Source organism: Leptopilina heterotoma, unplaced genomic scaffold (assembly GCF_015476425.1).
Source record: "Leptopilina heterotoma isolate Lh14 unplaced genomic scaffold, ASM1547642v1 Lhet_18, whole genome shotgun sequence".
NCBI lineage: Eukaryota > Metazoa > Arthropoda > Insecta > Hymenoptera > Figitidae > Leptopilina > Leptopilina heterotoma.
In genome coordinates this window covers 1532808-1558134 of record NW_025110896.1, presented here as the reverse complement: position 1 = coordinate 1558134, position 25327 = coordinate 1532808, and the positions used below count along the sequence as shown (strand labels likewise).

General features: G+C 25.6%; 4 protein-coding genes across 4 annotated transcripts; 2 read left to right on the top strand and 2 right to left on the bottom strand.

Moving 5' to 3' along the window:
- Window positions 1-10748: 10748 nt before the first annotated feature.
- Window positions 10749-15865, bottom strand: LOC122499899 (TBC1 domain family member 14-like). Its single transcript, XM_043608475.1, has 2 exons — window positions 15034-15865; window positions 10749-12484 (listed from the first exon to the last, which is right to left on the bottom strand). Exons 1-2 carry the CDS (start codon window positions 15182-15184, stop codon window positions 10788-10790), a joined length of 1848 nt encoding a protein of 615 aa, XP_043464410.1. The 5' UTR covers window positions 15185-15865; the 3' UTR covers window positions 10749-10787.
- Window positions 15866-16939: 1074 nt separating this feature from the next.
- Window positions 16940-20695, top strand: LOC122499916 (lipid droplet-regulating VLDL assembly factor AUP1-like). The gene is made up of 3 exons (XM_043608499.1): window positions 16940-17197; window positions 18472-19394; window positions 19831-20695. The coding sequence occupies exons 1-3, from the start codon at window positions 17157-17159 to the stop codon at window positions 20064-20066; spliced, it is 1200 nt and encodes a 399-aa protein (XP_043464434.1). The 5' UTR covers window positions 16940-17156; the 3' UTR covers window positions 20067-20695.
- A 146-nt stretch (window positions 20696-20841) lies between these two features.
- LOC122499914 (succinate-semialdehyde dehydrogenase [NADP(+)] GabD) lies at window positions 20842-23320 on the bottom strand. Its single transcript, XM_043608497.1, has 3 exons — window positions 22927-23320; window positions 22391-22696; window positions 20842-22219 (listed from the first exon to the last, which is right to left on the bottom strand). Exons 2-3 carry the CDS (start codon window positions 22673-22675, stop codon window positions 20996-20998), a joined length of 1509 nt encoding a protein of 502 aa, XP_043464432.1. The 5' UTR covers window positions 22676-22696; window positions 22927-23320; the 3' UTR covers window positions 20842-20995.
- A 121-nt stretch (window positions 23321-23441) lies between these two features.
- LOC122499915 (DNA repair protein complementing XP-A cells homolog) lies at window positions 23442-25212 on the top strand. The gene is made up of 5 exons (XM_043608498.1): window positions 23442-23790; window positions 24014-24125; window positions 24199-24323; window positions 24396-24672; window positions 24910-25212. Exons 1-5 carry the CDS (start codon window positions 23654-23656, stop codon window positions 25069-25071), a joined length of 813 nt encoding a protein of 270 aa, XP_043464433.1. The 5' UTR covers window positions 23442-23653; the 3' UTR covers window positions 25072-25212.
- Window positions 25213-25327: the final 115 nt, after the last annotated feature.

Sequence of the window (25327 nt, the reverse complement as noted above, 5' to 3'; positions counted from 1 at the left end):
TAGATTATTATTTTCATCAAAATAGTCAGTAATTATATCTTATTAGAAAAATTAATTTTTAGGATAATATGACTAAAAAGGACAAAATTATAATTTCTAATTTAAATTACATAATAAGAATGTTTATTAAAATCAGAGTTGCCACAAAACTTTAATTTTCTATAGGACATTATAAAACATTATATTTTTCTATATAGGAATTAAGATGCTCAAATTCAATAACTTATAATAATTAAAGAGGATCGAGTATGTTAAAATCATTATTTTATATCATAAGAATATTGTAACTATAAATTCAAATTTTCAAAGACTTTAATTTAAATCCTTTTCAAAATTCAACTATTTCTAAAAATTTACACAATAATTCTTCTAATATTCAATTATTATCTACAATTTTACCTGAAATTCATTTTTTAATAAATTTTTATTAAATGAATTCTTTCGGTGAATTTAAAAAAAAAATTAAGAATAAATGCAATTTTCTATCATTATATTTAAAATTGTATAAAAAATAATTGAAATTCTCCGATAAGTTTTATTATTTATGAAAATAATTAATTTCTTGTTAAGAATTTTATTCAAATTTTTTTAAATAATATTGAATTTCTCAGAATTTTAAAAAACTTTTAAAAATAATTAAATTCCATCGAGAAATTTCATTAAGAAATTGAAAATAATTGAAATTTGACAAAGAATTGAAAAAAATTATTTTTTTAATAATTGAATTCCTGTAAAAATGTTTATTTTTGAAAAGAATTGAATTCTTGAGAAGAATTTTATTAAAATTTCTTAAATAATTGAATTGCTTTGAAGAATTTTATTTTTTAAAAAAATAATTGAATTCTTTCGAAGATTCTTACAAACATTTGTGACAATGATTTTATTTCTATGAAGAATGTTATATTTTATGAAAATAATTTCATTCTACGACCAATTTTATTTATTTTTTAAATTTATATAAAGCATTTTATAAAAATTTTTTTAAATAATTGAATTCTCAAGAAAAATTTTATTATTTATAAAAATAATTGATTTCTAGCGAAGAATTTTATTCAAATTTTTTTTTAAATAATTGAATTTCCATAAAAAAATGTATTATTTGTGAAAATAATTGAATTCTTAAAAAGAATTGTATTGAAAATAATTGAATTTATTGAATAGGAAAATTTTATTAAAATTGCAAGTTTATTAATTAAATCTTGTAAAGAATTTTGTCAAAAATTTTTTTAAATAATAGAATTTTTAAAAGAATTTAATTTAAATTTTTCGAAATAATTGAATTTCTTAGAACTATTTTAAATTTTTTTCAATTCTCTGAATATATTTGAGTTCTTTGGAGAAACTTCATTAAAAAATTAAAAATTATTGAATTGGTGCAAAGAAATATATAAAAAATTGGTATTTATTTAAATTCCTGTGAAATTTTTATTAAAATTTAATTTTGTTTAAATAATAGAATTTTTTGTAAAATTTTATTAAAATAGTAAATATTAAAATTAATTGAAATGAGGAAAATTTTTTAAATTTTGCCAAGTATTTTATTAAACAAAAAAGGCACAAAAATTCAGAATGTTCTTATAAATTCTAAAAATTTAATTTAATTATTGTAAATTAATTTTAGTAGAAATTAATTTTATTGTAAATTAATTTTATTCTAAAATAATTTTAATATAAATTAACTTTATTAAAAACTAATTTCACCAGCTGAAAAAAATGTTACAAATAAGTTCCTTCCAAAAAAGCCGTAAAAAAGTTTAAATAAAAAATTGTTTCAACAAGAAATTATCTCATCTTAATTTTATATTATATTGAACGGAATATTATTTTATGAATTTCGGATAATTTAATTTATTTGAAAAATTCAGAACTTCAATTTAATGTTAAATTATACTATATATATAAAAGAAAGTTTCTAAAGGGACATTATGGACGTTAACTAGTGCGAGGATATCGAAAATCACCCGCGAGATACTATATACCCGAGATGGGAAGCAACGATCGGAAAGCCGACCAAAACCCATTCGACAGATCATAAAAAAGCCATAAATGTTTCTCTTGATTAAACAAATTTCTGGTCGCACTGATATTCATATGTCCCCCTCGAGAGTTATAAAATCAATTTTCGAACATGAATACAATGTCTCTCTCTCTCTCAAATATGTTACAAATTAATTTTCACTTTCGAGCCCTTGGCACTCGATTTTATTTCTATTTTCTATTAATTAATCATTTTGCAATACTTATTATAATAATAATTTGCAGTACTTATTATAATAATAAAAATTGTATCAGATATGTTGGACTATATTTTGTGAAAATCAATAAATTACTTCTCTCTCTCTTTTTTTTTTTAAACGCAGAAAATTCAATTCTGTATTTTACAAATAACTAATTACATTTATGTATTTATGTTTAAAGTGTATTAAATTACGATATTCGTTTTTTTAATTATTATAATACATTTGGTGTATAACTATCAATTTAAATTGGAAAATATGGAAGAGTAGATTAATTTTCACTTTTGAAAGGTATGTGTATTATTATGCGAGTAATTCAATAATGTAATTGTTACACTCGAGTTGTTAAATTTTAACAAAAAATCAAATAACCAAGTTTATTATAAACGAATTCGTTAGAGTGAAGAACTTACTCAATATTATTCACTCAGAGAAAAATTATTGTTTGAAGAATACTCTTTTTTCTTATTGTTCAAATTTTAATTTTGAGCTTTTTTTTATTATAATTTCTTTAAATTAAAAAAAGCATTTATTTAATTTTAATAAAAATTTGGTTCAGTTTAATGAATTTTGCGTTTGAATAAATTCTTTGGCTGAAGCAAATTTTTAGTTGAGCCAAAAAAATATTTCGTAGGAAATAAAATTTTGCCGTGGAACAACGATAATTTTCTCTAGACTAGCGAAAGTCGTAATTGAAGCAATTAAAAATTTCGCTAATATATAGTAAAATTTGCAACTATTCCAGGACGAAGATTTTTTTCTGAGTGTATTATTATATCGACAAAAATAAATATTTCATCGGTCTTTTTGCCACAATATTTTTAGGAAAAAAAACCTATTTTTTTTCTCCCTTTCGATATTTTTGTGCAAAATATTCTGCATTTTATTCAAATGTGAAACAAAATTACGAGAGAGAAATATATAGATGATATTGAAGCTATAGTAAACTATACACATAAAAGTAAAATTTTGATTTAAAATGATATTTTGGGATAATACAAATTTTGCGGACAATTTTGGGGATAATATATTATAAGAGCATTGAAATCACATACGCACGAAATATTGTTGCACCGAAGCATATTTGGAATAGGCGCGAGTGTCTCTATTTTATGTCACAAATGATAATGGTTTGTTTTCGATGCGGTAATTTTCATTTCTAGATCAATGGATTTTCGTATATATACCAGCTCCCTCCCCCATATGATCATTCCTAAACGGATATTAGCGCTCTCATTAATTCCAATCACTCGTGAATCTCAATTAAACTCAAATGGAATTTCGACAAGTATAATCTTGGGATTTATTATGTACTGAAGATCAGAATTTAAACCGATTCCTATGTTGTATACACTGAATGGAAATAATTATACTGAATAAAAGTGTTTTTACAATTTTAGTAACAAATGGAATAAATAAAAAAGAATAATAATAAATAACAATGAAATAAATAAAAAGGAAAACAAAATTTTACCCAATTTTTACAATTGAATAATTATAATGCAAGTCACTAAATTTATTATTTATTATTATTCAGGAATAAAATTAATTATGATTTTTTTTCTTCAAAGATTGTTGCGATTAAAAAGAGTGCATATTTTTGTTGAATGACGTCCTCACATTAAGTTTCACATTTAAATAATTGCAATTATTGGTTTTTATTAAAAATAGGGAAATTTTTCTCTCTTCTTAAAAAGCACGAATTTCTTTTTTTCCCACGTTTAATACAAATTCTTTATTATACACAATTTTTTCTTTTTTTTCTTTTTTTTGTAAGCAAAATTCTCTTATCTTATTTGAAAAATACATTTTCCAAGAAACGTTCTTTATTTATGCCGCTGTTTTTTTTTATAGCTCGACATAGAAAATGTGTGACAGGACTTTTGTTTGTTACTTAATCAATATTTAGATTGGGGGATGTAGAGAGATACTATATAACTGCATTGTCTGTATTATGCAGTATATGTATATAGGAGATCGAGATGCGATAAAAAAATAGAGCTATGCTGCGTTCTAGTTTATAAAATATATGTAGCAACATTTGCTGTATATATTGATCGAGAGATGATTTCGCAGGAAACATTATACAAAATGGTCATCAGAGGAAAGTATTTGAAAAAAAGTATTTTTGTTTCGCTTTTTTTATTTTTTCTTTCAAATTTTTATTGTAGCGGCCAACAATCGATAAATTGATCATTGGGAAAAAAATGACAAAATAAATCGTTGCTTGTACAGGGTTGCCACAAAACTTTAAATTTGTTTTTTCCTGACTTTTCCCTGATTTCCAGACAAAATTTTCATTTTTTCCCTGACCCTGAAGAACATCAATAAAATCATTATTTTATATCATAAAAATATTCTAGTTATAAATTCAAATTTTCAAAAATTTTTAATTTGAACCCATTTCAAAATTCAATTATTTCTAAAAATTCACACAATAACTCTTCTAATATTCAATTATTATCTAAAATTTTACCTGAAATTCATTTTTTAATAAATTTTTATAAGAAAATTTAAAAATTTTTCGAGAATTCAATTATTTACATACAAAAATAATTAATTTATTTAATAATTGAATATTTCTGAAAATTGAATTTTTATGAAGAATTTTATCAACATTTTTAAAAATAATTGAATTCTTTCAGTGAATTTAAAAAAAAAAATTAAGAATAAAATGAAATTTTCTATCATTATATTAAAAATTGTATAAAAAATAGGTAATTAAAATTCTGCGATACATTTTGTTATTTATGAAAATAATTGAATTCTTGTAACAAATTTTATTTAAAAAAATTGTTAAAGAATTGAATTCCTGTAAAGAATATTATATTTCTAAAAATAATTGAATTCCAGAGAACAATATTATTAATCATGAAAATTGAAAATAATTAATTTCTTGTAAAGAATTTTATTCAAATTTTTTTAAATAATTTAATTTCCCAGAATTTTTCAAAACTTTTTAAAAATAATTTAATTCCATCGAGAAATTTCATTTAAAAATTGAGAATAATGGTAATCTGATAAAGAATTTAAAAAAATTCTTTTTTAAATAATTGAATACCTGTGAAAAAGTTTATTTTTGAAAACAATTGAATTTTTAGGAAGAATTTTATTAAATTTTTTTTTAAAGAATTGAGGCCTTGGATCCAATAACTCGCCCGACGCTCGAAGGCACGCGCTAATACCAGTCGGGTAGCAGTGAGTGGCCCAGAGGCGCTCACTGCTCACTGACTGGCAGTTACGCGTTCCTCCGAGCGTCGGGCAAGTTATTGGATCCAAGGCCTCAATTAAATTCCTGTAAAGAATTTTATTTGCAAAAAAAAATTGAATTCCGAAGAAAAATATTATTATTTATAAAAATAATTAATTTCTTGTGAAGAATTTTATTAAAATTTTTTTAAATAATTGAATTTCTCAAAATTTGTTAAAACTTTTTAAAAATAATTATATTCCATCGAGAAATTTCATTAAAAAATTCAAAATAATGGAAATCTGATAAAGAATTTAAAAAAATTTTTTTTTAAATAATTGAATTTTTGTGAAAATGTTTTTTTTTAAAGAATTTAATTGTTGGGAAAAATTTTTATTAAAAATTTTTTTAAAGAATTGAATTCCTGTAAAGAATTTTATTTGTAAAAATAATTCAATTGCGGAGAAAAATATTATTATTCATGAAAATAATTAATTTCTTGTGAAGAAATTTTTTTAAATAATTGAATTTCTCAGAATTTTTTTTTTTTTTGAAAATAATTAAATTCCATCGAGAAATTTCATTAAAAAATTTTAAATAATTGAAATCTGACAAAGAATTTAAAAAAATTCTTTTTTAAATAATTGAATTCCTGTGAAAATGTTTATTTTTAAAAAGAATTGAATTCTTGGGAAGAATTCTATTAAAAATTTCTTAAATAATTGAATTTTGCTTTGAAGAATGTTATTTTTTACGAAAATAAATGAATTCTTTCGAAGATTCTTACAAACATTTTTGCCAATAATTGTATTTCTAGGAAGAATTTTATTTTTTACGAAAATAATTTTATTCTACGACCAATATTATTGTAATTTTTCAAATTTATAAAAATTTTTTAAATGATAGAATTTTTAAAAGAATTTTATTTAAATTTTTCGAAATAATTGAATTTCTCAGAACTTTTTTTTTCAATTCTCTAAATATATTTGAATTCTTTGGAGAAAGTTTTTAAAAAATTGGTGCGAAGAAATATATAAAAAATTGGTAAGTATTTGAATTTCTGTGAAATTTTTATTAAAATTTTGTTTAAATAATAGAATTCTTTTGTATAATTTTAGTAAAATAGTAAATATTAAAAATAATTGAAATCAGGAAAATTTTTGAAATTTTGCCAACAATTTTATTAAATAAAAAACACCAAAATTCAGAATGTTCTTATAAATTCTAAAAATTAAATTTTTTCCAGTACTTTTAATAAAAATTCCTGACTTTTCCCTGACTGCCCTGATTTGTGGCAACCCTGTTGCAGCATTTTTGCTGTTTTTTTTTTTTGTTGTATTTTTTATTTCACAAATAATTACGACACTTTCAATTCGGCAGGACATTTTTTTCTCAATTTAACACCAATTTTATAAATCATAACAAACGTTAATGCCTAATCATAATTAATTTTATTATAATTTCATTCAAAAATTACTCTATCAATTTTTTTTGTAAAATATTTTTCCAAGATATTTTTACATATTGTCAATTGTTATATTTAAAAATATCTTTTTATTATTGCAAAAGCTTAAAAATTGCTATACAACAAAGCGGAAAAATGAGAATAACGAATTTTTTTCAATATTCGTTCTGGAATTATAATGGCATTAAATAATCTTTTAAGAAGTTGTATTATCATTTAATCGAAAGTTATGGAGCATATTGAGAAAGCAATGTCTTTTATAGCCACCTTGTGTGTTTATAACAGTTGCTAAGTAGAATGGAAGAGACTCATATTGAATGAAAATACCCATTGAATGTGTATTTACTTGCATTTGCATATAGTAAAAGATTGAAATATTTCGCATCTCATAATCATGAGCATATTATTCGATTCATTTTGAAGAAGAGAAAAAAAACGAAACAACCGTAGAAAAAAAAGAACAACGCATTTTAAAATGAAAAAATCGTACTACAAAACGATATCACGCGCACAACTATACTCTATACACAACTATAAAACTTTGAGCAAAAAAAAAAAAAATCCCTCGACTAAAATTAAACATATTGTATGGTATAAAGAGTCTCAACGAAAGAAAGATCATTTTAGCATTTTACACTCTCCCTTCAATTATAAATCGTTCGTCGCACGTACAGAGTGAAAAAGAATTTCAAATGACACACTACAAAAACATTTTTAGAATTCTTTTTTCTTTTTCGCAAAAAGAAAATTAGTTTTTAAAAAAGAATTACTCTTTTTAAAAAACAATTTCTGTTTTAAAAGAGAATTTCTTTATCCAAAAAGAATTACTTTTTAAAGAAGAATTTCTGTTTAAAAAGGAATTTCTTTTTCAAAAAGAATTTCCGATTAAAAAAGAATTACTTGGAAAAAATTTTCTTTTTCGAAAAAGAAGAATATAATTATTCACAATTATTAAAAATTATAAAATCAATTTCCTTATTTACAGAAAAATATCTATACGATAGACCTATATTATTCAGTTTTCGTTGTAAAAATATAACCTAAGAACTGATTCTTTCATTATTATTTTTCATCACTCTATTTCAGTCAGTATATCTACCTCATCTTTCTAAAAAACTATTTATATTATAATCTCTCTCTGAACGTTCAAACACAAACATATTTTTTAAATCAAAATATTAAAAAAAAAGTTATCATTACTATTAATTATTAAACCCGAAATTATTGTAATAAAAATTTAATTTCAAGAAGAAATAAATATTTTCTTAAATTACTGATTGCATTTCAGTTGCAAAATAATTCATAAAGTTTCTAAATGTAACGATTTTTTTATTTATTTAATTAAAATTTTTATTTTTAAATTAAATAAATTAAATTTTTGCGTCAAAAAAAATTAATTATTAAATTATTTTAATTAAATTTAATAATTAATAAATTTTGATAAAAAGAAGAAAATTTTCAAAGACGCAAAATTATTGTAATAAAAATTTAATTTGGAGAAAAGTAAATAAAGTTTGTTAATTTGAACATTCAGAACTTCAGGATTTTAAGTATAAAAATTTACAACTAAATTACAATATTACGCTTTTGTGTAAATAACGAAAGACACTATATGTAAACGAAGGTAAAAAAGGACAAACAAAAACATGTAAACATGAGTTTTAAGATAATATAGGTAGAAAGCTATAAAAAAAGGAGATTCTATACAAATATCATTTAGATTCCTCCCCATCGACATTCTAGCTAAAAGTCACAGCTCTGTTTTCCTTACTTTTTTATATAAAAAAAAATAAAAATAATCGAAGAAGGCAGTAAGACAAACTGAGTTTCAAAATTGCATTTCTTTATAAGAATATGCGCCCCTAATCTATTTCTAATTTATTTTAACGAGAAAAATAGTGGAAAACAATCTCAAGTTCAAAAATACCAAATCTACATTTGGCACTATTTGCAAATTAGAATAAAAAATATAATATATTTGAAAAAATAAAATTTACCGACAAAAACAAAATTGTCGTTGTTGATAAAAAAACACAGACATACACACACAGGGAAAATATAATATTTTTGATAACACGAAATATAATTTTCAAAAACTTAAATAGAATAAAAAAGCCGAAACAATTTTACGAATTATTTCTATACGAAATTTTTCAATTATTTTCGATTTCAATTAACTTTTTTCGAAAATAAGTAATTAAAAAAGAAAAGTTTCAATTATGAAAAAAGTTCGCATTTTTTTTTTCTTAGCGCATTGTTTTTCAAACTAATTTGCTTTAAATTATTTTATTATAAAAAATTTAAAAATAATTTGATTTGTGAAATTGACTTTTACTTATAAAATAAAAAAAGAAAAAAAATTAATTACACCCACAAGAGTCTTGGCTAAAAATTAACACTGGAAATAAAGTAATTTCTAATACAAATTATTCGTTAAAAGTGTCTTGATTATTCTCAATAATTAATTAATTATTAATAATTATTCCGAATTTATTTTTTAATTTAAAAAAATTTATTCTCAAATTTTTACTTAATCAGTAGTAATTATTTTTAATGACTAATTAATTATTAATAACTATTTCCAAAAATAATGTTTTCTTAAATAATTATTTCCAATAACTAATTTTTTATTAATAATTATTATAATTATTAATTATTAATTAATTATTATAATTATTCGCAATACTTAATTCTTTATTAATAATTGTTTTGAATAATTATTTATTAATTAATCTCAATAATTAATTATTATTAATAATTAATAATTGTTCATTATTGTTAATAATTATTAATTGTTAATTATTGTTAATATTGGTAATTAATAATTATTGATATTAATTATTCTCAAAAATTAGTTATTAATTAATTTAAGAGAAATTTAAAAATATAAACATTTTTGTTGAGATCACAACGCTCAAAACAACGATTTAAAAGAAAAAATATTTTTCTCTTGGTAAAGTTTTGTCAGAAATTTTTAGAATTTCTTGAGCAAATATTAAGTAAAATGTAAATTTCAAAACAAAAATTTAATTGTTTTTTCGAGATGAAAAATATTTTTCTTCAATCTGCGTGAACAGAAGCGAAAATAAAGAATAATTATTTTGGAGTCTAATGGTAATTTTTTTAAATTTACTATTAGCTTTTACATTTCAAGATGTCCCGAAAAATTTGAAAATTCAAACAAAAGACAATTTTTTTTCTAAATTTGAATTTAACATTATTAATTAATATTTAATATTAATATTAATAATATATTAATTAATATTGTTTGTATATTATTAATAATAACTGAATATTAATATTATTTTCACTTCAATAAATATATAATAATTTTTGTTGAGAATATTTAAGGAAAAAAAATTTAATTCATTTGAATCTTCAAAAATTTTAAGAGAATCAATTAAAAGATTTATTTTTACAAAAAATTAAATTAATAATAAAAACTTTGAATTTTTTTGCAATGATTTCCAGTGTAAAATTTTAGCACACGAATAAAAATATATTTCTGAACTACACTAACTAAACGTATTTTAAAAAAAATATTAGTTGAAAAAAAAATTTTTCATGAGTAGAAAATAGAAAAATAAAACAAAAAGCTAAAATCTAATTCTAATCTCTCTCTCTCAAACCTTTAGAATATATAGTTCAAGATGTGTAGAAAAAAGTTTAGATTACCTAATGATACCACGTGTTTCATCAAGAATATAATTCTGATTTCTGAACTGAATCACAGGGAGCGAAGCACCATTTTTCTTAGTATTTTTTTTTCTTCATTTTTCTCAATAGCAATTATATTATGAAAAAATTTGTAAAATATCTCCGCTAAAAAAAATTGCAACTACCCGTTCTTCTATTATTATCACAAGGAAGCATTTTCTTTTTTTTTTTTCATTTTTTACACTGAAGAAATTTGAGCTAACATTTGTTGGAATGTAGTCGTGCCAACGCTTGTTGACATTTGACTAATACTGTTAAATAAAGCGTCAGCTTGAATATTTTCCGGTAGCCTTGTTAAAAATTGCGCTCCCCTGACAAAGTCCATTTTCAATAATTCCTCCTGATACAAATTCAATACACCAAGTGCAGTGCGAAATAAAAATTCATCGCCATCGCGTAAAAATATATCCCATATTCTCGATGCAACATCAAGTGGCATTGCCTTAGCATAAACAGTGTACAACCAATCGAGTAGATATAAATCTGGACTCAAGCCAGCAATTTGAAAATGAGAATAGATCTTTGGCAATTTATTGGCAAGTGCACTCGAATAAACCTTATAATAGATACTCATTTGCTTTTGATCCAAGCTAAATGCCGCATGATGACAGGGACTATTCAGAAGATTTGCAAAACATGTAAACGCATCGGTTGCATCCATATTTAATGTAAGAACACCGCCAATGAAACTCATTCCCTGTACGTAACCAATATCGGGACGATAGACAGCGTACGATGCCAATACACTCTGTAAACTTTCAGCTAATGGTCCACCGTCTTGAAATACACACAACGATGAAAATGTTCGTGAAACATCTAATTTTATAGCCGCTAGTGTTTCATTTATTGGATTCGATAGTGCACGATCCAAGCAGAGATTATACAAATTTGCCGTTATATTCAAATTATTGGACATTGCCAATTTCCAAACTTTACCACGAACACTTGGTGGTAGACCACGCCACCATAGATCACGTACTTTTTTTGTATTCCTCACTGTTTCGAATTGTGACAAAACTTGTGTATTCCACATCAATGAATCCTCAGCGAGTCTTTGTTCTTCGCGCAATTGTTGTGCTCTTTGATTTTTTCGCTCGCGCTCCTCTTTTAATTCACGTTTTCTCGCCGCTTCTAAAATTGCATTATACTGTCGTCTGTGATTCTCCTCTTCGATTGCACTTTTTGCGGGTAAATTTGCAGGTCTTGGTTGTTGAATAAGTGCAAGACTACCGCCAATACGATCGACATTTCTTGTTGGACTCGTGGCACTTGGGGAACGTTCTTTACTCTTCCATGAGAAGACATTTTTCACAAAAGAAGTATTCAACGGCCAAAGTTTACCTTTTTCTGGCGATAATTGCTGTTGTTGTTGTTGTTGCTGTTGCTGCTGTTGTTCTTCTTGAAAACTTCCCGATGGTGAAAATTCACTCAAAGATGAAACTGTGCTACTGCAGGAAAGTGGTAAACTATTTCTTGGACTGTCATTCAAACTATTTGTCTCCTCCTTTAAATCGCCATCGACTCGAGAGTTAACGAATGAGTTTTTATTGAAATCATTCGGGAAATCGAAAGTTTGATTCTTATTTGTTTGTTGAAAGATATTTGAGTTTTGTGTTTCTTCGTAGATATTTTTTAGGCACGAATTGTAAGTTAACGGCATACTCTCGAGGGTTTGATTTAAACTTGATCCGGCAACTCCAACGGAAATTGTATTGCCTGCATCGTACCATTTGTTTTCTCTTATATGTACACAAGTGCTTTTTGTTTTTGGTGTTGTTACTGGTGTCACGTCGCAAGCTAAAGCTTCGTCGATTTCTACACTGTTGCAACATATTGTACCTCCGTTTAAAGAAACCAACTGCTGTTTTCCCAAACCTACAAAAAAATATTTTTGTACAAATTCCATAATTGTTTTTTTTTTCTTCTAAAAAATCTGCTATCCATCAATTTTATCCAGAAGCTTACATCTCAAAATATCATAGAAAAAAATTTCTCTAAAGTGTTGATGGTTCAAATAAACGAAATTCTATATACTTTCAAAAATTATTCAATTGAAAAATAATGTAAATTAAATATTTTAGACTTCGCACTTAATAATTAATTTTTAAAAAAAAGTAGAAAAAAATAGCTTTAAGACTAAAAAAGTGGCTATCGAAAAATTAAATTTGCCAACTTTTTTCTTATCCCGCTAGTAATTTCAATTCTAAATGTTTGCAAAATTCAATTATTTTCTAAACTTTCAATTAAATTTCTTCAAAAATAATTTTTGAAAGTAAAATAATAAAATTCCTTAAAATTCTTTAAATAAAAAAATTTATTTAATTTAAATTTGAAGAAGTTTCTAAATACTAAATTGAAAATTTAAATAAACGTTTAATTTTTACGAGACTTTAAATATATTCAAAACATTTTAACTTAAATTTTTCAAAAGAGTAATTTTTCTACATAATTTTAAAAAATTTACATAAATTACTCAAAATAATTTTTATTTAATAAATATATATACACTTATTTATTATTCCACAGGAATTAATATTTTTAATAATTTTACTGTAAAATCTTTTTGAAATTTAACTATTTCTCAAAATTTATAATATAACGCGTTTATTATTCAATTATTATCTAAAAATTTTAATTGAAATTCATTTTTAAATCAATTCTTATCAGAAAGTTCTACAAGAATTCAATTCTTCAAATACAAAAAAAAATAATTAATAGAATAATTAATTAATTTTTAAAATTTAATAAATAAAGAATTTTATGAAATTTTTTTTAAATAATTGAATTCATTCGAAGAATTTTTATAAAAATTTTGAAAATAATTTCATTTTTCGAGAAATTTATTTAAAATTGTATTAATAATAATAAAAATTTTCTAAAGGATTTTATTATTTATGAAAATAATTGAATTCTTGCAACGAATTTTATTACATTTTTTTTTTAAATAATTGAATTTTATGAAAAATTTTGTAATTTAATTTAAATTTAAGAATTTATTTATTCAAATACAAAAATAAATAATTAATAGAATAATTAATTACTTCTAAAAATTTAATACTTATAAAGAATTTTATGAAAATTTTTGAAAAAAATTGAATTCATTCGAAGAATTTTAATAAAAATTTTGAAAATAAATACATTTTTCGAGAAATTTATTTAAAATTGTATTAATAATAATAAAAATCCTCTAAAGAATTTTATTATTTATGAAAATAATTGCAGTCTTGCAACGAATTTTATTAAATTTATTTAAAAAATAATTGAATTCTATGAAAAATTTTGTTATTTGTAAAAATAATTGAAATTTTTTGAAGAACTTTATAAAAAATTAAAAGCATAAATTAAATTATTTCGAATAATTTAATTAAAATTGTATTAAAAATAATTGAATTTTTTTGAAGAATTTTATAAAAATTTAAAGGAGTAATTCAATTATTTCGAATAATTTAATTGATATTGCAGTAAAAATAATTGATTTCTGTCGAAAAACTTTCTTCAAAATCGTATTTCAAATAATTGAATTTCTGTGAAAATTTCTGTATACTAATTTAATTTTCGCGAAGAATTTTATTAAATGTTTTAAAAATAATTGCATCCTTTTGAGAATTTTTATTAAAATAGTAGATTTAGTAAATACTTGAATTTCATTATTTGTGAAAATAATTGAATTCTTGCGAAAAAATTTTTGTAAATAATTGAATTGATTTAAAAGAATTTTATAACAAAAATTTTGAATTGTTTCTAAGAATTTTATTAAAATTGTTGAGATTAATATTTTGTACCTATATAGTGCAAATTTTCAAAAAGAAAAAAAAGTGGCTTTTAGTGTCACAAATTTAAAAAAGTATCCAAATAGTAGCTAATCGTAAAAAAGGTGGTAAATATTAGGTTTTAGTAGATGAGTGCAAAGCCTGATAGTTAGTACAAAATTATTTTTTTTAATATACTTTTTTTTAAATGCAAATCAAAAACAATTAAAAAAATATAGTTCGTTTGAACGTTCGAAACTTTAGGAACAAAAAAGGAAAAGAAAGAATAATAAATTTTAAAAATAAAAAATTAAATATAAAATTGAATTTGAAATGCATTATAATAATTAACATCTTCTTTGAATTATTCAGCGAAGTAACATAAAATTTTTAACAAATATCGAACGGTTCAATTTTTAAATTCATGACACTGTTTTCCAAGAAAATAGAAGATGAAAAGTATTGATTTATTATAAATAGGTAAAGAACTCAAAAAAAACTGAACTATCGTCTCTCGAATGTTACGAAATTATTTGGCACACTACAAATTTAAACGAATTCACAATGAAAATAAAATTCAAACATAAAATCCTAATAAAACTAGTCTAAGCTACTTTGTAAGCCTCTGAATAAAATGAATAAAATGAAAACAAAAATCTTTTCATGAAAACTTACTATTATTTGGAGGATGAAAATTAGTTGTTTCAATTCGTCCCGATTTATTCGTTCGTGATTTTTGTCTATCGAGAATTTTCAAATGTCCATTTTGATGTCCATTGGCCAAATTAACACTTTTGCTTACAGATTGCGATGAGGGACTCTTCATAGCTATTAATTCCAAAGAGAACCTAACCTCACTTTTTTACATCTTTCAAGTTGAACGCATTTATCGTTTCCAAAAGATCTCAAAAATGTACTCCATGTATTCTTTAATTTCTTCAATCATTTCTCAACACTTTTTTCCTTCAAAGAAATTGACAGTTGAAAATTAGAATTTTCCTTTACAATTCTCCCCAATAATGATTCACCAGCTGTCAAAATGAAATGTCAAATCGGACAATTTCACTTATATTCACGCACTGCAGTAAAATTTTGCGACAAATTCATTATACTTAGGTAAATGTGAAAATCGAATAAAATTCTTACTTTATTTCAAGGAATGAATGTTTAGATAAAGAGTGAACATTCCACGATAAACTCTGGTAGTTGTGGAGATTAAAGAACTTTCAATAATCACATTTCACATCCACACTCAATCATTTACATATATGTGTTTTATTATTAAAACGTTGTGTGAGTCGTTAAAGCGCACGTATTGTACGCAATACGCAGAATCAGCTGTTTCTCATGAGAAAAAAGAGTAAAAAATCTCTCCTCCACTTGTCTCCCTAGTATCTCTATGGACCAATATGGACCAAGAGAAGTGATGGCGCGAAAATAGTAAAATCTCAAAAAAAAATGGTCACGAAACGCGAGAGTAAAAAATTAAGACAGTTTTTCTGAATATGGGTCGAATTTTTACTAATTGGACTAATCATATAAAAAAAAAATTTTATATTTTTTTGACACATTAGGGGCCAGGGGGGCAAATAAAAAATATGTTGTCAGATATTAAATGTTCTCAAATATATAATATTTTCTAGTCTTTTGTATATTCCACAGCTTTGTGAAATTATTTTTAACTTCTCTGGACTATTATTTCGTTCTAAAAGTAAAGATTATAATAATATTCTACCTTTGTTTGTACTTGTGGTACCTGTAAACATTTGTTGCTCTTTTGAGATCGTTGAGATGAAAACAAAAACATTGGTGGCGACTGAGGCGACATTTTCCATGAACTAACCTCCTCCGATCCGTTGCAATGTACACTATACACTTACTTTTGTCAAAAAATAGATCATAAATAATCTTAGATTGACAATTATTTACACACACACGACACTTTTATTAATTTATTCGCGAAATTATTAACAAATATTACCGAATCATCGACATTTTTATTGAAAATTTAGCAAAGAAAAATGAGAAAACGTTGCATGGAGGACAATGTGTTACGGGGTTCACACGACCGGCGCGCTACAACTTATAACAAAAAATAAACTTTCATCCACTTTGTCAATGTAAATATTTAATAAATTCTTTAAAATCACTTAATGGGGATACTTATTAACGCGAAATTTACTATTTTCGATTGATATATCACGTTGAACAAACAAGAAATAACGCACGATGATGAGCAGCAACAATGGCGTCTGCCGGCAAACTGTGAGAATAACGGCGGAAGTGCGCAGGTCAGCAAAATACTTTCAAACCTGCGCGCGAAAAAGTAAAACAGCAAAATTGAAAAAAGCAACCAAATGCTTTAATTAAAGATTGTTTTATGCTACCCAATATTCAATAATTGTTTATACATTAATTCTGAACTTTAATTAACTTTAAATTTCTACTCAATTATTATCTATTCGTAAAATATTGAACCTTGTTTTTGAACACTTTCCTGTGTGGAATAAAAGATAAATATTTCTAGACACACAGGTTAGCCAACGTGAATAAAAAAACTTTCTCTATAAATAAAGTTACTAAGCAAATATAACATCACAGCTGATTGTTGAATAGAAAAGGTTATTGAATTTCATGAAAATTGCTGTTGATTAATACGATATTTCACTTCAATTTTCGGGGAAAATAATAATTCGTTCATTGCCAAGTTAATTTTTTTCCGATATATAATTAATGACTCTAAGGTAAAACATAGTTTACGGATCATTTATTGGTGTAACAGATGTTTGTCGTGAGAAATGTCACAAATTGATATTAAAGACTTATTCGACGAAAGTAGGTAAGTAAAACTGGAAAAAAGTCTCATTTTCTTTTAAATTATTGACTTTGACCCCTTTTTCAAGTGTTAAACTTTATTCTCGAATCTCTTGAATTAATAGCATATCATTCATATTTGCATGTTTACGTCATTTAATGTCAAAGTGAGTTGTCTGTATATGTACTATTTAATACATAAAAAATCTATGTATATGTGTAGGAAAAATGTTTTTGTAAAATGTAATCATTTTTGTCATTTTTCTTTTTTATAGAGGCGATTTATTAATATGAAAACTTCAAATCTAACCTCTAAACACTTTGGTTATTTTTCTTATTATACAATTTTTTCTAGATTATTTTGCTTTATTTTAATTGCAAATTTTGAAAATAATTAAATTAGGTATCAAAAAAATGTTAACGCAAAATCTTTAAATGTTTTAAAAATGAAAATTAGCTTCTAATTTTTTAAAATTCAATATTTTCAGTAACTTTTATATTTTCCTGTAAAAAGAATTTTGTCAGGGAAAATAGTTTTAATGTCAATAAATTGTCAGGGAAATTGATAAAATGAAACTTCAGATTTTGCATATTATGACTTTTTCGACTTATTTTAAATAATTGCGACTTTTTTTACTTTTCTTTCAAATATTGCAACACAATACCACATTTTTAGTATAATTTGCAAATTATTTAAATTTTTCTAGTGTGAAAAATAACTTTCTAATTAAATTTTCGAAATATGCAATTAAAATGATTCAAAGAATCATAATTCCGAAAATTCAAACACATAGGTACAAAAAATAATACAAACATTACAATTTTTTTAGAATTATTTTTAACATTTTAGAGAAAACAATCATTGTGGAAAATTCTTATTAAAATTCTTTATAAAAATTACTTAGTTTTTTTTAAATTATATAAATTATAAAAAAATTATACAATTATACAAAAATTATTTTAAGAAATTCAATTATTTTCGAAAAATTACATTAGAATATTTTTAAAAAACTAATTCTTAGAATTGTTTTATTATACTTTATTAAGATTTACTTATCTTCGAACAAAGAAAATTAAATTTTTTTTTAATTTACTTCTTTAGATTCTTTATTAAAATTTCGGAAAAATCATATTTATATTTATAAATAAAATTCTTCAAAAATTTGATTACTTTGTATTTTTCAAAAATTCAATTATTTTAAAAAGATTTTACCAAAATTCAATTGTTTAGAAATTTTTTAATTATATTATTACATTTGAGGAGGAATAATTTTTTAATTAAATTTGCTTACGTTTCAGATTTCCCAGTGGCTGGAAACTAGTGTCTCTACTTCTGTATGCTCCATTGGGATTGGTACTGGTCGTAATTCGTCTATTAATTAGTCTTCAAATTTGGATATTGGCGTCGATTCTTCCAGATTGTCGACCATTGCGAGTATATCTACACAATGGTCTTAGTCTATCTTTTGGAATTATCGTTAAAATTGCTCCCGACAGTGAGGAACGCGATCCGGATACAAGGATCCTGATAGCAAATCAAATATCGACAATGGATCATTTTGTGATTCGTCGCGTTGCCCAAACAGTGACGCCAAGTGTTTGGGAACTTCCAAGTTCGTTGAGCGAGGCGTTAGGTGTGCACAAAATGGACATGAGTAGTAAAAATGTTTTAATGGAAAATATAAAACAAATTCTTGCTACAACAAAATGTAATATTGCCCTGCAACCTGAATTTGGTGCGACTAATAATCGTGTGGCTTTATTGAAATTTAATTCATGGCCATTTGGAATTGAATCGTCGGTTCAACCTTGTGTCATTAAAGCAAAAAGGCCTGAGTTTGTTGACGTGAGACTCACATCAGTTGCATCCACGATATGGATCGATGTTCTTTGGTTTCTCTTTGTACCTTACACTATTTTCACATTAAAATATCTTAAAGTTAAGAGAAATACCGATCAAGAGATTCTTGTGCGAGAAGTCGAGAAGGAGATCGCAAATGATCTTCATCTACAAACAAGTACGCACACTATTTCCGATAAGAATGAATATGAAAAACGTTATCTTCGTGAAAAAATGCAAAATCGAGGAGCTCAAAGTAGAGGAGCTCAGAGCAGAGGTTCAACTTCACGTCAAGTTGGAAGTGTTGATATGCTGCGAATGGCTCAACGTGTTAACGAAGTACTTCCCATGGTACCACGTAATGTGGTTCTCCGCGATTTGTGTACGTATTTTCTTTATTTATCAGTAAAAATAAGAAATAATAATCTTTAGATATTTATTTAAAAATAGTTATTGATGTTTTCGAATAATTTTACAATATTATAGAAATTTGTAAATAAATGTAATAGAACATTTTTTTTTAGTATCTAATAATTGTTAGAGGGAATTAGAACATTCTTTAAGGTCAGAGAAAACATTAAAATGTTGTCTGAAAATCAGGGGAAAGTTAGAGAAAAACAAAAGTAAATTTTTGCAACAACCCTGAATTAATTTACCCATTTGTTTTTTATCTGGTGGAAAATTTATCTCGTGCCGAGTAAATATTTTACTTTAGATATAAATTTTTCAATTTTGTCAACAAAGTCAAGATAATGTTTTTTTTTAATTACATTGCAATCTATTATTAAAAGGCATTAAAATTTTTTTTTATTTTTCAGTGAAAACAAGAAATGCGGAAATTACAATTGCCAATCTCCTTGACGGCATAGTGACTTATACACCGGAACAGTCGCCGCCGCCAAATGTCCAGGAGAGTTCGGTGTCAAAGCACCCGATACAAATGACAAAAGGTATTAAAGTGCCAGGTGCACTCTCCTTTCAGGAAAGAAAGGCAAAAATGATCGCGGAAGCACGCGAGAAATATATTGAGAAGCACGGACTCAAAAACTGTTGATGTTCTCCTCCCCCAGGGGGAATGCAAATTTTAATACCATCACCACTTAATTATTAAGGTAAATTTTGAGAGAACAAAAAAAAGTTGTATCATACATGTTTTTGTTGTATATGTATTTACTTATATCGTATCACATGAATACAATTTTACTTCTAATAATATTATTTTACTGGAAATCGAAGAAAAAAAACCTTATCCTTCGCGCGATATTTAATGACAAAAATATTATTATCATATTATTGTTAACGCGATTTCACGTTTTTTGGAAGACTGTTTTTATGGAAGACTAGCAATAGTTATCCTACGATTTTTTAGAAACTAAGAAAAACCAATGCTGCCTAGAAAAGAGAGAAAATTGTATAGTCTTCCAATTTGAAAATTTTCAATTTCTTTTTTAAATCAATTTCGTTACAATTCAATGATGTACACAATTCATTTTTGTTTTTGTATATAATTAAACAATTTAGGTAGCATTGGTTGAATGTTATTGAGAAGAAACAAAAAAAATCACCTATGAAAAAAAGATTTTAATATTATCCTGCACTTAATTTTAATTCACATTGTATCTTTTTTAAAGATGGGTATTTTAACATCTACACTACTCGTCTCAATAAAAATTGTACATTCAACAGAAAATGTCTTTTTTTTCCCTGAAATTTACTTCAGGGTTGCCACAAGTCAGTGAATTCAGCGAAAAGTTAATTCCTATAGAAAAATAATAATGATTAAATATTTATTTAAAAAAGAAGTTATTGATGTTCTTTAGAGTCAGGGAAAAAAAATTTTGTCTGGAAATCAGGAAAAGAAAATTAAAGTTTTGTGGCAACCCTTTACTTGTAAATAGAATTGAATATTTTCAAAATTGAAATTTCGACAGAATTTCAAATTAAAAAATATCTTCTTTAAAAGACAAGGGTTCGAAACGAAAATTAGTGTTCGACATTGCCTATGCAAACGTACTTGATATCTAAATATTCCTCGATACCATGACTGGAACCCTCTCGTCCAATTCCGGACTCCTTGACACCGCCGAAAGCAGCTTCCGCGCAGGAAATTATACCCTCATTGACACCCACCATTCCAACTTCCATATTCCTCGCTACACGAAATACCTGAGAAATATCACGCGAGAAAAAGTAACCGGCAAGACCGACATTAACATCATTTGCCTCCCTAACTGCATCCTCTTCGTTTTTAAATTTATGAATAACAGCCACGGGTCCGAAAATTTCTCGCTTATAAATCTCCATATCCTTCGTGACTTCTGTTAATAAAGTCGGTGAATAGAAAAGTGGTCCAAGATTCTTTACCACTTCACCGCCACAATGAATTTTTGCTCCCTTCTTCACAGCATCATCGACGAGATTTTTAACAATTCCCAATTGACTCTCGTTAATTAGCGGTCCATGCGTCACTCCATTCTTCAATCCATCGCCCAATTTAATTTCCGTTTTGATTCTCTCCAAAAATTTTTCCCTAAACTTCTCGAATATTTCCTCCTGTACGAAAAATCGATTTGCCGAAACGCACGTTTGGCCTGTATTCCGAAATTTACTCGCCATCGCTGCATTAACAGCAACGTCAACGTCGGCTGAATTGAAAACAATGTAAGGAGCATTTCCCCCCAGTTCGAGACTCAGGCGTTTCATTGTCGAGGCACATTGTTTGTAGAGTAATTTACCGACTTGTGTTGATCCGGTGAATGAGAGGACTCGAACTTTGGAATTACTGCAGAGTTCCTTGCCGACTTCGATGGAATTTTTTACGTCTGACGTTATACAATTGACGGTGCCAGCTGGAAAACCGGCTTTCTCGGCTAGATCGACGATCGCCAGGGCGGTGAGCGGAGTGTCTGCCGATGGTTTTATGACACAAGTGCAACCAGCAGCGAGGGCTGCTCCAGCTTTTCGGGTTATCATCGCGTGAGGGAAATTCCACGGTGTTATGAATCCAGCGACACCAATTGGTTGTTTTAATAAAAGTAGTTCTCGATTGGGAAACGGTGCTTGAATTACTTCTCCATTCACGCGTCTTGCCTCCTCCGAAAACCATTCGACAAATGAATTGCCATAGCGAATTTCCCCTCTTGATTCGTTTAACGATTTTCCATTTTCCATTGTTAATAAACTTGCCAAGTCCTCCGAATGTTTCACCTAATAATTAGAAATAAAATGAAAAATATTTCTTTCTTTCTATTTTCTATTTCAATTTTCTTATTCTTATTATTTCTATTTTTGTATTATCATAACTTCTCGGACCTTAAAAATTTGATCATTAGAAATAAAACACAAGGAGCGGAAGGAAGACAAAAAAAAATATCTCACCAATAAATTGTACCAGGAACGAAGAAGATCACTCCGTTCTTTTGCGGTCGTCTTTCGGTATAATTTGAAAGCCTCCTGGGCTGCATTTACTGCTTCCTGAGTATCGACAGCGTGCATATCCGGAACATTAGCGATTTTCTTACCATCCACAGGATTATAAACAGGAAAAGTTTCGTTGCTCTTTGCTCCGACCCATTTTCCATTTATAAAAGCCAATTCTTTTATTGTGCTCATCGAACGATTTATAGCGCTGCATGACGAAACGAGAGATTTCCTCACAAACATTTTCTCCCCAATAAGTTATCTCTATAAATTAAACAATAAAAGTAAATTATTTTTAACACAATTAACATTGAATATAGCGAAGAAATCAATATAAAAATGATTTAGGCAAACTAGACAATACTTTAAACACTAACATACAATTAATTAAATTCTATTACAGGATATTTTTTAGCTTTATTCACTATAATTAATTGAATTAATTTTATAATTACTTAAAATCATAAGAAAGATCAATACCCTAGAACACTTACATTTTCAAAAAGTATACTTGCTCTCGTTGATAAATCTTGTTTGCAAGAGATACAGAGATTTATCCCACTATTAATATCAATTGTTATCAATCCTCGACATCGAGATTGATTATTATTTCACTCACACATGAATAGAATATGTAATTTTAAATTGCAACAATAATAAAGATTCTGTTAAGTGTTTCAAGTTTAGCACCTATATGTTAAAAAGTTGTACAATAATAATATCAAATCACTGATTTCCATCTCGAGGGTATTTGTACTTTTAAATACATTTTTTTCGTAATATTTCCGTAAATACTTTTTTAATTTTTATATGAAAGCCGCAATAATTGAAATCCTTTTTTTAATAACAATTCCGATGGATTTTGAGGTTATGGAACCGAAAGCAGACGATATTTTCGGCCGGGATCTGTCAAATTAAAACATGCTTTCTGATTGGTGGAAAGTTTGGCCTGAAATTCGGACAACCAATGAAATTGCTAGAAATGGATATTTAAAGGATTTAAAGCACGTTTTTAAAAATGGCGAAAAGTTGTGTTGTGCGTTAAAGTAAACAAGGGAATAAACAAAGAGAAAGAAAATTTAATAGTAATAGTAAGAAAAATAACCGCTATTCCGAATTTGTTATAATGAAATATTACATTTGGGTTTGATTATTAAACTTTGTAAATTGAAATAGTTGGAATAGTTCAAATAATAGATAATAATAATAGTCGAGACAACAATGGAACATAACCTCGAAGGTACAGACCTTCAGGAAAACGATCTTCCGGAGGAATATGCAAAAAGAGCGGAGCGAAATCGTCAGAAAGCTTTGCTTCTTAAAAAATCTAAAGTTGTCACTCATCCATATGCAAAAGTGTAAGGGAAATATCAAAAGAAATAATTAGTCAATTAAAGCTTCTCTGTCATTAACTTCTCTATTCTAATTTTGTTACTCAACTATATTTCTACTGCTATTTTCACCATTATTACGATTATTACCATTTCTTCATTTTTAGCTTCTTTGATTCAAATTGTCATGAATTATTCAAAAAAAATTTATATACTATTATGTTAAACATTGCAATTTACAAATTTTCAGCGAAAATCCTGAAGCTACAGTGGGAAAAGTTGTTAAACTTCAAGGTCAACGTGTGGTTGACAGCGGAGCTGGTTTTCTAATTGAAGAAAGCGACGAATTAGAAAAAGAACTAGTAAAAAATTATCTGTCTTTTTGTTCGAATTTTTCTCCTTTTCGTTATTAATTTTTCTCTTTTTCCTTTATAGATAAAACTTGCGGACACTCCTGCTCCGATTGTGAGTGATTTACCTGTTTGCGAGGAATGCAAAAAAGAATTTAAAGATTCCTTCATGTTTCAGAAATTTGATTATCCAGTTTGTAATGCATGCAGGTAAATATTCTGATTTTTTCCATTTATTTTTCGAAATATTAAAATATTGAAAATTTGTTTTTTGTTTCTTAGGGACAATGATGGAAAGCATTCGTTGATAACAAGAACTGAAGCGAAGGCAGAATATTTATTGAAAGATTGTGATTTAGATAAAAGAGAGCCAGCTTTGAAATTTATCGTTAGGCAAAATCCTCATAATCCACGTTGGGGTGAAATGAAATTATATTTACAATTGCAAATTGAAAAACGTGCACTTGAAGTGTGGGGCACGGAGGAGAATTTAATGACCGAACGTGAAGTTCGCGATGAAAAACGAGAAGGAATGAAGATCAAGAAATTTAATAAAAAGGTAATTATACTCACTCGATATTTAAATTAATTTTCCAAGATCTCTGAAGAAATATTCTCTTTACAAATTCGACCAGAAGGGAAAATTAATTTCATTGTCACTGAAATTTATCATTATTATTTAATTATATATTTATTAAAATCAACTTTATTTATTTATTCTTATTAAAATCAACTAATTCAATTATTATATAAGATACGATATCAAAATATTGAAAATAATTCGAAAAAATTTCAGATTAAAAAATTGCGAATGGAAGTAAGAAGTTCGTTGTATGATAAAACTCAAAAAGGTTCTCACGTTCACAAATTCGGTCCAGAAACCTATGATGAAGAGGAAGATACTTATACAAAAACTTGCACCACCTGTGGACATGAGAATACTTACGAAAAAATGTAAATTAATCTTTTCAATAATTTCTCTAACAAATAATTATTCTTTTTTTTAACAGTATTATTTGTAATCAAAATAGTCTTAAAAATAGAAATGCTCACTCATGTTTTGTACATTTTAATGCATCAATAAATTATTTTTTTTCTACAAAAAGTCTAATCTTAAAAAAAACATAGTTTTATTCTATAGAATAAATACTTTTAATTTTGAATTTTTATTCAGAAATTTCGAAATTAATTCCAAGAGTTAAAAATTAATAATA